Source organism: Mustela erminea, chromosome 12, assembly GCF_009829155.1.
Source record: "Mustela erminea isolate mMusErm1 chromosome 12, mMusErm1.Pri, whole genome shotgun sequence".
Lineage (NCBI taxonomy): Eukaryota > Metazoa > Chordata > Mammalia > Carnivora > Mustelidae > Mustela > Mustela erminea.
The window spans coordinates 12,649,622-12,664,471 of record NC_045625.1 but is presented as its reverse complement, the minus strand read 5'-3'; the positions used below and the strand labels follow the sequence as shown (position 1 = coordinate 12,664,471).

At 50.0% G+C, this 14,850-nt stretch overlaps 1 protein-coding gene across 3 annotated transcripts in view; it reads right to left on the bottom strand.

Annotated features, from left to right (window-relative positions):
* Window positions 1–14,850, bottom strand: part of TTLL11 (tubulin tyrosine ligase like 11) — a 225,520-nt gene that overhangs the window by 52,290 nt on the left and 158,380 nt on the right. For 2 of the 3 annotated variants that reach the window (XM_032306851.1, XM_032306852.1), the window contains one exon: window positions 7,128–7,226. The exons of the other annotated variant lie outside the window; for it this stretch is intronic. In XM_032306851.1, the coding sequence (XP_032162742.1) occupies window positions 7,128–7,226 (99 nt within the window). The remainder of the gene's footprint in view (window positions 1–7,127; window positions 7,227–14,850) is intronic. 3 annotated transcript variants of the gene reach the window in all.

The following is a 14,850-nucleotide window of genomic DNA, read 5'->3' as shown; positions in this document are numbered from 1 at the left end:
AGAGGCTTAATGTGTGATAGCACTTGAATTTGCCAAAAATTCAATTCTTTCCCTCACTCTTAAGCTCAAGGTCACTTTAAAAGTCACCTTCCAAGTCCAACACTTGCCAGTCAAATCCACCCAGATGTCCCTCTTGCAGTCAGGTTGAGCGTGATTTGTTCCCCAGCCCCCCACAAGCCTGCTTCGTGCTGTTCCCACCTGTGTTGTTATTGGCAACTCTATCCACCCAAGTGAGCCAAGCTCGAAACCCTGAAGTCGGCTTTGGCTTCTCGCTTGTGCTCACCCAGGTTCCCAGGGACTTATGTACTAGCCCTTTTCCACCCAGAGGCTCTGATTCAAATGTCCTGGGGAGTCCTAGGAAGTGGAATGCGGGAGCACGGTGGTTAACCACAGAGGCTGTGGGGTCAAGGCGTCTGGGATCTTGCTCACTCCATGCCTGTGGGCTAAGCACCTTCTGTGGTCTTGTCCTCACGGCTAGTGAGACTATTATCATTCTTAATATGATTCCCATTTTCCTTATGAGACATTTTCCTATGAGACACAAGTGTGGTGACATAATTTTCCCAAGGTCATCGGGATTGGCTGGATATGAGCCCTTACGCATAACCAACAAGCAAAGCTCTTTCCCACTTAGCTATAGTTTTCTTAAGAGCAGGGCCCATGGGCCACATTTGTGTGTCACGTTATCTGAGGGGTGAGGACATGACTGAAGGTCTGAGCTTGGTTCTCCCTCCCATGGCGACCCTTTCTCACTGTGTGACCTTGGGGAAACAACCAGAAGATAGCTAGAGGTCTATAGCTGGCCAGGTAGTGGCCCTAAGTCCCGGCACCCGGCAATGTGACTTTATTTGGAAAAGGATCTTTACAGATGCAGTCAAGTTAAGGATCTTGAGAGGAGGTTATCCTGGATTTGGAGAAGGCCTTAAATCGAGGGACAGCTATCCTCAGAAGAGAAAGGCAGGGCAAGATCTGACACAGACACACAGAGAAGGGGTTGTAGGAAGAGGAGGCAGAGATGGAGATTGAGAGCACCAGAAGCCAACCAGCGCCTGCCGCCGCCACAGGCTGGAAGGAGCAGGGAGGAGTCTCCCCCAGAGCTTCCGGGGGGAGCATGGCCTGACTGACACCGCCTGGCCTCAGAGCTGGGCGAGAATACGTGTCTGCCTCTTGAATCCAAGAGGGAACTTGCTTCTGCAGCCCCAAGAGACCAGCACAAGGTCTCAGTTTCTGAAATGGGTCACCCCGCCAGTTACTATGAGAGAATATGACTGGAAACAACTAGAAGAGTGACCTGGGCACAGGAGGCCCCCAATAAATGTTTGCTGAACCAAATTAAAATATCCCGAGAGTCACTACCCTGGAAACTTCTCTCCAGGACACACCTGGCTGACTGGTTCTGCCTAGAGCGTCAGGCTTGTAAGATGCTTAACTTCAGAACCCAGGAGCCAGAAGGAGAAGCCACAGGGACGATCTCCACTGAGCCCAGGTGTGGAGGAAAAACGGGAAGCCGGCAGAGATGTCTGTGTCCTTGTGAGGCTGGTAACTGAGTGCTGGCCCGTCTCCAGCTCTGATGAGCCTGTCACGGTGGGTTTCACAAAACATCTGTTTCGGGAACAAGCCTGTGGTTTCAGGCAAGCTCTAGAGATAATAGTATGTTTTTCCTACATACAGCCATGACATGTGCACTGAGGCTGAATATTTCTAAATGTGACCAATTTCTTAAGTGGCGGAAGCCCATCAGACTCTTCAAGAATGTTGATGGCACATGGGTAACCCCGGCCATGTCCTGGGCGGCTGCAGACGTGGCTTGTAGGGAAGCGCTTTGAGGAGTAGGTGGGAGTGGTAGGCAGTGAGCTCTCAGTCACAGGGCTCTCTAAAGGTTGTCTTAATTCTGCAAGGGAGTTGGGTCTCTCGGCTTTATGCATATGGAGGCAGCAGTGGTTGAATGGTAACCTGAGATTTTTCTTCCCCACGTTAATGGGCTTGGGTTGCTGCTGAGTATTTGACGAGGAAACGCTATGCCAGTGCACATACCAATGATCCCCAGGACGCGAATGCAGCTTTGCTGGATTTGACTCAATTCTGGCCCAAGATAAGCAAGCACGGGTGCGGCATCCCGTGTGAAATGAGCAGACCGTGCCTTGGCATGAGATAGACAGAGCACCAGAAGGCAGACCAGCAATCAGGAAGATGCCAGAACCCTTTCCCAGTCATCCCACAGGTGCTAGGGGAAGGAGGCATGCCCACAAAGCAAACTCCACCCCATTCTTCATGGAATTTGATGTGAGGAGAGGGGCTTCTACCCCTTGGGCAGGTAAAGGAAGGCCAGAAGGCACCTCTCGGGCCATCTCCTCTTGACCTGGCTGGTGTGCTCCTGGGGAGTCAGGGCAGAAGGGCTTGGGGGTGCCCAGGAAGTCCCAGCCCACACTGGGTGCCTGGAGTGAGCTGTGCCCCATTCCCTTAGCTTGCTGTAGCCTTGGCCTCCAGAACTGACTCTGGGTCTCTGCATTCCAGACTCTGCCCAGCCCCAGCAGCCTCCCCATTCTTACCCTTCTGCAGCTGGAGTCCCAGCATGCCTTGGGGCCAACTCCCTCCTGGCTGACTGCTAAGCCCCCAAGACCAGGTCGGCAGAGCACAGAAAGCAGTGATCTGGCCACCTTTCCCAGAACACCCTATGCCCTGCAGACCGCTTCCAGAGTGAACCACGGGGCCAAGGAGTCAATGCATTTGGAAAGGAAAGAGCTTTAAGTCATAGAGACTGGTGGTCGTCATTCTGTATGTAGACAAGGACTGAGCTCCGGAGACGGGGAGCAGTTTGTCCAAGGTTTCCTGGCACTCAGGCTTTATGGGTCAGGAAGAATACAGGTTTCCCATCTCCCGGCGCACTTTGCTAGAATAATATCCTTGGCTAATATCAATCAGCTCTGGGCAGACAGTGCCCTATCTGGCTCATGTCTGACTCTCGGGCAGCGGCTTGGGGCCAGGCCCAAGCAGGAGCTCAGGAACTATTATTTAGACTCGGTTGAATGGATCTCCTTTGTAAAACAAATCAGACGGTGGACCTGTTCCTGAAGCCAACACAAAGGTGTCATTTCAGGACTCCACAAACACCTCAACTCCCAGAAGGGAGAGGCTGTATCCGCCTACAAAATGGTGTGGAAGTGGGGAAGGATGTTGAATTGACTTGTAACGTCACTGTGTTAATTTTTTCCTTGTCTAACTATGATCCTGTGTCCTTATGGGAACAGCAGCCCTTTATCGGAGGCCGTGGTGTCCAGGCGCTGCCCTGGGGACCTCGATCCAAGGTCGTATTTAGTCTCACCCTCACCCCTGCCCGGTAGAACATATCAGGCCTTCTTTATAAGTGGAAACTGAGGCTCAGGAAGATAAGCGCCTTGCCAAGGTCACACAGCTCACGGAGCGGGAGCGCGGATTCTAGCTAGGTCTGTGCTGTTTTACCAAAGTCAGGCATTCTGACATAAGGAGAGCAACACAACGCAAGGAGATAGGATCTCACCGAGGCGAGTGTGTGATCGCGCCTCATTCTTTCAGCAACTCCAGGAAGTGTCGTCTCCGCCTCCCAGGGGAGGAAAGATAGGCCTAGAGAGGCCAAGTCACTTACCAGGTGATCCGGGACAGTCTAGAACCAGGGAAGACAGTGAGAAGCAGGGGTGCAAGGGGGCCCCAGAGCTGGGCTGGACTTGCTGGTCGCCCCACTTTAGGTAAATGACCTGACACAGATCCTTAAAGTTTCTTAAAGTACAGGTAACATGAAATGTATCATTCTCACCATTATTAAGGTACAGTTCAGTGCTATTGAGTACTCTTATACTGTTGTGCGACCACAACCACAATCCACGTTCCCGGACTTACACTCTGCGTGTTACACACTAACTCCCATTTCCTGCCTCCCTGGCCCCCGGCAGCCTCCATGCTACTTCCCGGCTCTATGAACCTGACACTCTAGAAAGCTCATGTCAGTGGAAGCATACAGTGTGTGTCCTTTTGTGTCTGGCTTATTTCACCCGGCACAATGTCCTCCAAGTTCATCCATGCTGTAGCAGGTCTCAGACCTCCTTTTTAAAGGCTGAATAATACTCCACTGGGGGACTGTACCACGTCTCTTCTGGGCCCTTCTTTCCTCCACAACGGTCACGTGGGCTGCCGCCACCTGCTGGGTGTTGTGAGCAGTGCAGTAGGCAAAATACTTGGAAGGGCATCCATTTCTGTCACAAACCTGACCTTGGGCTTAGTTCCCCAGCTCAGGAAAGAGATATAGCACCCACAGTGCTTGAGCAAGAGACAGGAGAGGAGGGTAAACCCCAAACCCCATGAGTAGACTAGTGTCGTTCCTCTGTCACCTTGCATCACCCACTTCTCTCCATTGCCACCGCCACTCCCTGGATTCCAAGCTGCCACCACCTGTCACTTCAATGGTGGGTCACTTGAATCCCAACTGCCTCATCACCAGTCTCCTTGCTTCCAGCTTCCCCTCCCAACACATCTTCCATGTCCTAGCCACATGGCAGATCTGCCCATGTCACCTCGTGCCCCTCAACCTGTCCCCGTGTCTCGCCCTTACTTCCTTCAAGTCCTTGTGGAAACATCCCCTTCTCTGGCAGGCCTCCCTCGGCCACGCTGCCTAAAGTTGTGACACCCGCTCCTCCCCAGCCCACGAGGGCCTGCCTCGTCCCATTCTATCTGTCCCCAGCACTCCCGCCATTTCTCAGAGCGTAGATTTTACTCATTTACTTTGTTGCTGTCCATCTCCTGCTCTCTCACACACACACCCCCCCTCCAATAAAGAATGTCAGGTTCACCAAGGCAGCGATCGGTGATGGTTTTGTTCACTACTGGCTCCTCGTCCTGGCGCACAGTAGGCCCTCACCAAACACTGGCCAGGTGCGTGAACACATGAATGAATGACTCCCCTCTGCCTGCAGGGTCCCTGGCCGGGTCCAGTCCTTTCATGTGCTGGCTGTGTCCCCTCCAGCCCTGCCCTTCCACAACCCCATGTAAACCCAGGGACTGCCAGACCACAAAGCTCACCAGGTCCTCCCCTTGGATAGTAGCGCTGGGCCTTTGCACATGCCGTTGCCTCTGCCTGGAATGTCATTGCTTCCACCTCACCTTCATGACACCCTACTTTTACCTCTTTTTTGAAGACTGTTTCACACTACACAACAATTACCCCTTTACTTGTCTATAATTTCTAAACTGCCAGCTCTGTGAAGGTGGGATCATCTCGCTCTCTCTCCAATTCTTGGGGCCATGCACTGACACTACGGTTGAGGCACAGAAAATGTCAAGGGAAAAAAGGGAGCCAGGCTCCTATGTCTCAGCTGCCACTCCTGCAGGGTACCCAACAATAGACATGATGCGCAGTACACATAACTTCTGCCACCGTGCCTGGCACACGGCGGCACGGCACACCCAACACAGTCACAACGGAGGGCTCACACACACCTGTGGAGGACCTGCTGTTTCCACTGTTCTCGAAGCCACCAACTGCCATCCTGCCATCATCTGTCACCTCTGGGGGCCACACTGATTAAGTGTTGGCCCCAGAGAGAATGCCTGTCCTTTCCCATCCTAGGCATCACATTTTGGCAGCTCACCCGCCGAGCAAAGAAAACCTCCAAATCCAGTTTCTTCTCAGAACCAACGGTGTTTATCACCAGCATGTCACGGAATTGAGAACGTCCAGGGATTTCGGGGAGCAGTGGCGCTGATCTCTCATTTTCCATCTCAGACACGGGTTCAGAGCGGCGAACGGACTTCCTCACGGTCATGGAGCTAGTTAGAGACCTCACTTTCTCTTTCCTTAGAAGAAGTTTAATTCTATCTGGTTCACCCTATGGGGCCCTAAGGTGTCTGGTAGGTTAGTCTAAAAGCCTCACTTGGGCTTCCTTCTGACCAGTTTTCTCACTATGCCATCAGCAGAGAGGTGGACATGTTTCACTTCAGGGCTTGCTAACTAACAGCGTCAAGTTGGATTTACATGCTGCGAAACTCTCTTCCCAGGGACCTTGTCTGCGATTCAAACAGAAGAAATAGACAAGACTCTTAACCCTCTCACTTGAGACAATTGACCTGCCATCAATAAAGCAATGGCAGTGTCCCACCCTGCCCACAGCCACTGTCCTTGGACGAGCCCCTCCATGGAGAAGACCTCTGCCTGCCTGGACGTGAGCTCCCCTCTGCCGGGGGCACGGCAGTACTGCTCGGGCTCGTATGTGGGGGAAGCAGAGGGAGTGCTGGGGAGTCTGGAGCTCAGGCACTGGCAGAAGGATCAGGGAGGCAAGGGAGGGGGAGCCCGGTTGGAAGTGAATCCAGAGCTCCCCCTGACTGAGACGGAGTCATCAGCAGCCACCAACAGACTCATTCACAACCTCTGGTCCCAGAGGAAATTGTTAAGCCTAATTATTATTATTAGGCATAATGACTAATTAGTAAAAATAGCTACCATTTACCGAGTGCCAACTTATGCCTGGTACTTAATGCATATTATTTCTTTTCGCCTATTTTACACTTCTTTATTTTCTGTTTTCCTAACGATAAGGTCAATATATATTCATGGAAAAAAGTCTTTAAAGATACCAAAAAGCAGGAAAAGGGAGGAAAGTTCACCCTTTGTCTCACCACCCACCTACAGCCCCTGCTAACATACTAGAATTTTATTTCCAGGATTTTTTCTGTCTGTCTTTCTGTTTCTCTGTCCTCCGTGTTGCCGATGCACATGGTAGGTGAGATTTAACGTAGCTGTGATCACATTGGCCAAAAAGTTACTTCTGAAACCCACAATGTTTCAGTGATCCTTCGGTACAATCATCTGCACTTTATAGCTCAAGAACCGACGGCTCAGAGAAGGTACGTCAGTCAACCGAAGTCACAGAGCAGACAAAGGCCTGGACCGAGATTCATATCAAGTCTCTCTGTGGTGAAAACCTGTCTTCCCTCCCACTCTGCCCTGTGGTGTTAAGGGAGAAGCGCCGATAGTTCTAATGACATCTCTGCTTCTGCAGCCCCATTCCTCTGCCTGTGTCCTCCGGACCACTCTACTGAGAGTAGCTATAGGTGTAGGAGACGCAGAATCTTCCAGCCACATCGACTCAACTGACCAGTACCTGGCTACGAAAAGCTTTGAAAGCTGAAGCACGGATGAAGACATTCTGTCAGAAACTGGAGGGAATCTGTGTTTTCTGTCCACATAGATATCTGGAAAGCTGAAATCAGAAAGCACAGTGAACTGCTGTTTCCAGGCTGTTTTGCATGAGACAAACACAAGTGACGTTTACGGAACCGTGCAAGTGGCTCAGGAGGCCTCCGCCCGGGCCTGCGCCTGCGGGGCTGGAAAGGGCCGGGACCTTGCAAACACCCCTGTGGGGAAGGAGCAGCTCAGGCCCAGATTCTCCCTCTCCTCAAATGGTTGGAACAAAGTCCCGGGTACCACAGCTCTTTAAACTGGCACCAAGCGTGATAAGCAAGCGAGATGAACATGTGGTACCTTCTCTGTGCCAGCACTGGGTAGAGGGGATGCCAAGTGAGTAAGACAGCACCCCTGCCTTCCAGAGCTTACATCTGGGGAGCGTCCGGGGGGGGGCTCAGTCATTAAGCATCTGCCTTCGGCTCAGGTCATGATCCCGGGGTCCTTGGATCGAGTCCCGCGTCCCTTCTCCCCTCCCTCTGTCTGCCACTCCCTTTGCTTGTGCTTGCTCGCGCGCTCTCTCTCTCAAATAAATAATCTTAAAAAAAAATTAAAAAGAGCTTACATCTGGGGCAGGGAGACCCTTATGAAAAAAGAGCTCCGTTAATGATGCAGTAAGCACCGAGACACAGTGATAGAAACCCTTTTTGTTTCTACCCCACCAGCTCAGATCCCTACGATCTCTAAGATCGTGAGATGAAGGGCAGGAACAAAGTGGCAAAAAGCCGTTTTTCAGAGTGTTGTGTTCACCGGCATCCAACAGCAACGGGACGGAGTCATCTATCTTATCTGTATCTTATCTGTCTTAAACTTAGGAACAGTAAGTTGCCACACGATGCTCCCTTGATATTTTTAGCCTCTTTCTCCCTCGCAGTCTGAACAAGAGGTCTGGAATGTGTTTTGCTTTGTTGCAGATAACATTCACCTTGAGCCTTTTTTTCTGCGTGCAGGCATACGTGCGTGTTTGTGTGCGTGTGCGCACGCGTGCGTGCATGTGTGTGTGTGTGCGTGTGTGCTCACATGTGCGTGTGTGTGTGCGCACATGTGTTCCATCTGAAGGTTCAATCACCTTTCACTGAATCACCAGGAGTTGCACAATCTACAGGATGCTGTGAAAATGAACTGCTTGGAATGCTTTACCTTCCGGGAGGGGCTCAGATACAGAGGTATTTCCTCACATCCCGCCCCCCATCCTTGCTAGCGTGAGGGGCCTCAGCCCTGCTTCCTGATTCCTGGCAGAGGAACCGCCCCCATCCGCCCCCCCTCACTCAGGGACCTGCTCTCCTCGGACACACGTGGGGTGGGAAGTCAGTTCTGAAGCTCCATGTGTTGCCCCTCAGCTCCCCAACTCACTTACCCTCTTCTGTGCTGCCTTGCCCTGCTCCCCCCACCCCTTTCTTTTCCACTGCCCAACTCCCAGACCCATTTTTTCTAGTTTTTCCCAACAGGAGTGACTCACACTTCTCAGATATAGGGACAGAAATGTTGTGGCTGCACTGAAAGGTATTCGGAAGGAAATCTGCAGATGCCTGAACTTTGGGGAGGGGGCTTGGAGGACGCACAGGGATGGCCTCAGGGACCTCAGTGCTGCGGGAGCGGGAAACCCCTCCTCTGACCTTTGGGACGAGGACAAGGCATCCTAGCTGCGCTCAAATCCTGACTCGGCCTCCTAGATGCCGTGTGACTTCAGGCAAGTCACTTAGCTCTTCTGATCCTCTGTTTTCTTATCCTTAAAATGGGGATAATCTCCCTTGCAAGTTGTTGTGAAGATTGTGATGTTTTATACAAATATAAGTATATTTATAATACGAGATTACATATGCATGTTTTTGTAAGTTGTTTCAAAACACTCACTTCACACACACCCCTACATACAAACAGTGGCTGGCACAGGGCAGTCACCAACCTCTCTGGGCTGGCTGTGTCAACGCAGCATACGTCTGTCACGATGAACAAATGCATGGGTGTAATAGAAAGTATTAGATAAATGTAAAGTATTTAAAGAAAACACTGAGGTGTATTTTTTCTTCTGTGCTTTGAATGGCACAATATTTATCCTGTCATTTTTCCAGCACAGCTCAGGGATACCAACCAGAACGTGGGTTAAATATACAGGGCGACTTGGCTTCACACGCTGAGTACAAAAATGAAACATACGTGGCTTGGAGGCCCACATTCCCGACAGAGCCATCTTTGGAAATAGCATTTTCTCTTGGAAGAAAGTACTAGCAACTAAAAATATTTCCATGGTTAATGACGATCACCGAAGGGACATCTCTAACTGCTTGTCTTGTATACATTATCACACATTTAGTTTACTGCCCATCGGGAGCGACACCAGCCAGTCCCTCGCAGCTGGAGTCCTGCGGAGTCCTGACGCTCTGCCAGCCGCCTCAGCTCGGTCCACGACCGGAGCCCCCATCCTGGCCTGGCCTGGCAGGTCCTCGCCCTGGCTTTGCTCTTTCTGCTCTCAGCCTGGAATCCTGATGCCTAAGAGGAAACTTGGACTCTAGTAGCTAATACCAACCCCATCCTTATGGAGAGGGATGATTCCATGCAGTAGGGCTTCCAGCTCAGGACCTGTTTGGTGTTCTAGAACTTTCCCACCCCCTTGACCGTTACCCCTGCCTGTTCAACTGCACCCCCCCTGCCAAGTCCTTGCCTGCTTCTTCTGCCTGGGCAGCAGGTGCCATTCCTCACCCCCTCCCGTGCTGTCTGAGTCCAGCTGTGAGTGACCTGAGCTCATGGCGCCATGAGGCCACCACTGCCTGGGTGACCGTGTTGACTGGTGCCTGGCCTCCCACGCTCCTCCTGCCGTCACCAGCCCCCAGTTGTGGACCCAGACAAGTCCAAGTTTGGTCGGTCATGCTCTTTTGCTTTGAAAATCTCTGCTACTGCTCTGAACCATGCTGCCCTTGAACCTCAGAATATGCTGGCCTGTGCCGTACGTTCCTCCCTGGAGGTCTAAGCTGTGGGGGTTCTCTCTAATATCACCAGCTTTAACGGCGTCATAGCATGTCTCCTTACAGAAGACACACAAAAATACGGAAATCTATAGGCAAGACAACACAACTCTCGAAGATAATCTCACTGTCAGAAATGATCGCTTTTAATATTAGACAAACTCCCTTCTACTTCACTTTTGTGAATATAATCTGTTCGCGTCGTTGAAATCATACTTGATGCAGAATTCTGTAGCCCACTTTCCATTTAACATTGTGTGAGAAGCATGTTGCCATATCACCAGGATTATTTATAGAAATTTTTAATGACTGAACGACTTCCCTCAGGCTAACGGCTATTTCGATTGTTTCTGATTTTCCACTACTTGGATGTACATACTTGGACAATAAATCTTACTCATAATTTTGGGTTATATCTTCGGTATAAATTCCCAGAAGTGAAGTTTCTGAGTCAACAGGTATTAACCATTTTTTTTTTAAGATTTTATTTATTTATTTGACAGACAGAGATCACAAGTAGGCAGAGAGGCAGGCAGAGAGAGAGAGAGGAGGAAGCAGGCTCCCTGCTGAGCAGAGAGCCCGATGCAGGACTCGATCCCAAGACCCTGAGATCATGACCTGAGCCGAAGGCAGCGGCTTAACCCACTGAGCCACCCAGGCGCCCCGGTATTAACCATTTTTAAGGCTCTTGTTCTCTAATCTGGCTTGAGTCCATGACCTTGTGAACTGCTAAAGAATGAAATCATAGTCACCAGTTCAAAGCTTTTCTATCTATAATCTTTTGTTTGCCATGAAGTTAACTATTGCGATCACAATAAAATAGGATGACATGCTTTCCTATTAATTTCAGCAAAAATATGGGTTTAAAAATATCTCGCATAGGAGTATGTGAAATGAGAAGTAATGAGATTAAGTAATATTTTCAAGTGACCCACAGTTGCTTTCCTACTAATAAGAAACAGTCATTGAGATTTGTATCTCTAATTATTTTTTTAGACTCGTCTTCTCAAAGCTATGAATCTGAATCTGAGTCAGCATCCTAAACAGCCAGAATTGGAAACAGTGAGCTCTATTTTTGAGTTTCTTATGTAGAATGTGAACTTGGGACGAGCTACTCAAAATTCATTTATGTAATAAATTTTTTTAAAAAAATATCTGTCTTCTCTGTGCACCCTCCCCTCATTTCTCCAGGAAAAATTAATCACCCTTCCTCCCATAGCTCATCACCCGTGCCTCATTTAACACTGACTATGGTCTTCATCATGTTCGAGTTATTTTTTCAAGCTGCTCACAAGCTGTGAGCTTCTAGAAGGAACAACCCAGTGCAATTCCCAAGACTTAGCAGAAAGATCAACAGACAACAGGCATGGATAAACAGGAGAGGATTCATTTTTGATTTGCCAGTACGCATGTGGATGGTGCCTTGCTAGGAATCTGGTGTATAGTGTGGATCCAAAAGGAGAAATGGAAGGAAGTCCACCACTAGCCCAGAGGCTGTCTCCAGAGCAATGGTCAAAAAAAAAAAAAAAAAAAAAAAAGAAGAAGAAGAAGAAGAAGAAAATAGCAAAGAATGTCCATGGTTTCAAAATGAAAGAAAACATCATTATTTCATAGATTATTTATGGATTATCCTTCCAGGTAGTAGGATGGTGCTAGATGACGGAATCCTGAGGGCAACAGGTTCCTTCTGCCTTCCCAGAGCTCATGGAAAAAAATGAGAGGTTTTAGTGATTCTACTTAAAGGTTCTCCCTGGAGGAGGGAAAGGACACTTGCAAAACCAGAACAGGACAGGAGATAGTCTGGTCTTCCGTTAATCAAAGGCCACCACCTTCAGTCAGTTATCTGCAAATGATTCGAGATTCTTCCAAGCATTCACCACAAGTCATGCCCAGCCATGTCTAGATCATCCGGTCGCTCATTTCCACTGGGTGGCCACCTTCAAGGGTCAGCAAGGCCTTTGAAACCTGCCAAATCTTACCACACATTTCTCTAGGGATTCTTACATATATGCCGGTTTGCCCTGAAAAATGTATTACTTCTAACGAAATGGATATTTCAAAATATGTTATACATAATTGGAGGGGAAATGTCTCAGGCTTGGGGATCAAGATTCATTAAGAAAAACACAGAATGGTGGGAAGCTTGGGAGAAAGACAGCCAGAGACAAAATTCCCCTGCTGCTGGTTATTAATCCTACGACTCTGGCAAAACACTTAAACTTTCTGGGGATCAGTATTTTCATCTGTAAAATAGGGATGATGATTCCTATCTCCTATAGAAGAGTGTAGAAGAAGTGGGAGAGGAAGAGCGTTCTCTGTGCAGGTTAGGGGTGTACATCCCAACATAAGGCACGTGGACCACTTCAGGGAAAGGAGAATTCTGGTGGGTAGAAGAAGAAGAGCAGGAGGCCAGGTGGAGTCTCGGATTCCAGTCCCAGATTCTCCATCCCATTCGCCTCTAACTTCAGGTTTCCCATCTGTCGTTCCCACTTCTGACATTTCAGCAGACCCTTTGTTTCTCTCTTCCCAGGTGTGTGAGGCGGGGCGGGGCGGGGGGGGGGCGGAATTGTTCAGTGAAGAGCACCGAGCGCGCAGCCATCAAAACGACCCACACGCTTACAGCCCGCCCCGTCTCCAGGTTACAGACCGCGCCCCTGCTCGCCGCACAGAATCCTTAGCACTCGTCAAAGATCCCACCACGTGCTGGTGTTTCATGAGTGATGAAAAGAGATCCATCTCCCATTTTGACAGCGCCGCACTGAACATTCATAAAATATTGAAGTAACTAATGAAGTCATTTTTCATTTCAGTGGTGGTTTTCTCTACTTATCTCTACATGTGTTGGTCCAACCAGTCACGGATTTCTTCATCTAGTCAGAGCTCCTAGTATGGGGAACAGACATGCAGACATGTCACTTTTCTTGGAGGGGCTGGTGCTCCAGGCCCGTGTCCTCAGGAGGACCATGTTCTCCCTGGATTTTCACTCCCCTCCGTGTGGGCCTGTGTCCAAATTTCCTCTCCTTGTAAGGACACCAGTCACGGAGGATTAGGGCCCACTCTTAATGACCTCATATTAACTTCATGAGCTCTATAAAGACCCTCTCTCCAAATAAGGTCATATTTTGAGTCCCCACAGTATACGCTCCCAAAAAAGGGAGCCAACACATTCATTCATTTATTTGTTCATTCATTTTCCTACCCTAATCGAGTGCCTGCTATGTGCCAGGCATCGCGCGGGGTGCTGGGGACCCCAAGCCAGTTCGAGCGTGGAGGGTGTCCATTTGGCTGGGGCGACACCCGCAGACACATCACTGAGTGTGTGTGACGCAGAAGGTGGGCACAGGGATGACGGGCACTCTGCTCCTCTGAGTGTTTAGGGCAGCTTCCAGAGGCTTCCATGAGGTAGTTGCAAGCTGAAAGTCTTGCAGGGGAGCCTTCGAGATGGCAGGTAGAGAGGCAGGTAGAGAGAAAGGAAGGCCTGGATCCCAGGCAGAGGACACCGCCTGTGTAAACAAGCAGGGGCTCGGCAGGAAGGGCACAGTTCTGGAACTCTAGAGGCAGCGACGGAGCCGAGGGTATGTGCTGGCAGTGAGAGAGGAGAGATTTAGGGTAAAGACCTGTGTGGTAATTCCCAAGTGAATACCAGGTGGTAGAGAAATCTCTGCACTGTCAGAACCCAGACACCCAACAGCTTCCTCTCTCTGCAGAGAACACTGCTAAGAACAGGGAAGCAAGCGAGAGGCTCTTGCTCTCCGAGAAGCCCAAATCAAAATCCTAAAGTTCAATGCCCTGAAGTTTGAGTGAGGAGAGCCTCTGGGGGCCTATCCTCCACACCCATATACTCTTCCTCTACACACACTTCTCACAACTCGGTGATCTGGTTTTCAGACCATCCCACGGCACAGTGCAGCCAGCAAGTTAGAAGGGATGAGACGGGTGTCACAGCCATGCAATCCGCCTGTTCGGGGTGATGGCCTGAAGACAAAAAAGTAGAAAACCCCGTCAGAGCTCTCCAGGGCGCTGATAGACCACAGAATCGTTTAAACCCAGCTTGCAGAACCAACCTTCAAATGAAAAGCCAAAGTCACTGAAACGTATTTAAGAAGTCAAGATTCCCAGCAAAGCTGAAAGGGTTTGACGTGTAAAGGGTTAAACACAGCCCCTTTAGAAAACAAAGGACTCCAATTCCTCTGGAGTCTCCACAGCCAAGGACTGACAAGTCCAGCTTGAGCAAACTAAGCTCTCTCAGACTCTGAGCTTTCTGTTGGAAGGGATTTCAGAAATCACTTTGGCCAAATTCTCTCCCTGTAGGCCTAAGAAAATGAGGGTGGGTGTGGGGAGAGGATTCGCCCAGATCCATCCAACAGGAGAAGAGCAGAGCTTGAGCTTCTCTAGACCTGGCCTTCTGGGGGAGGAGGGGTTAGGAAAACCCCAGAATGGGTGGGTTTGGGGTAGCCCCATAGGAACCCGGGAGATGTTCTGGGCCAGTGGAGAAGGGGGACAGGGGGTCAGGTCCTGGGGTTGGGAGGACCACTGCGGACGCTCTGACAATGCTTCCCGGGGCTCAACACTCCCATCACCTCACTGGCCCCTCGGGGGCAAGGCTGTAAGGTGAGAGGGGCAGAAATCATTCTCTGAGTGCAGACAAGGAAACGGAGGCCCGTGAGGGGAGAACTACTG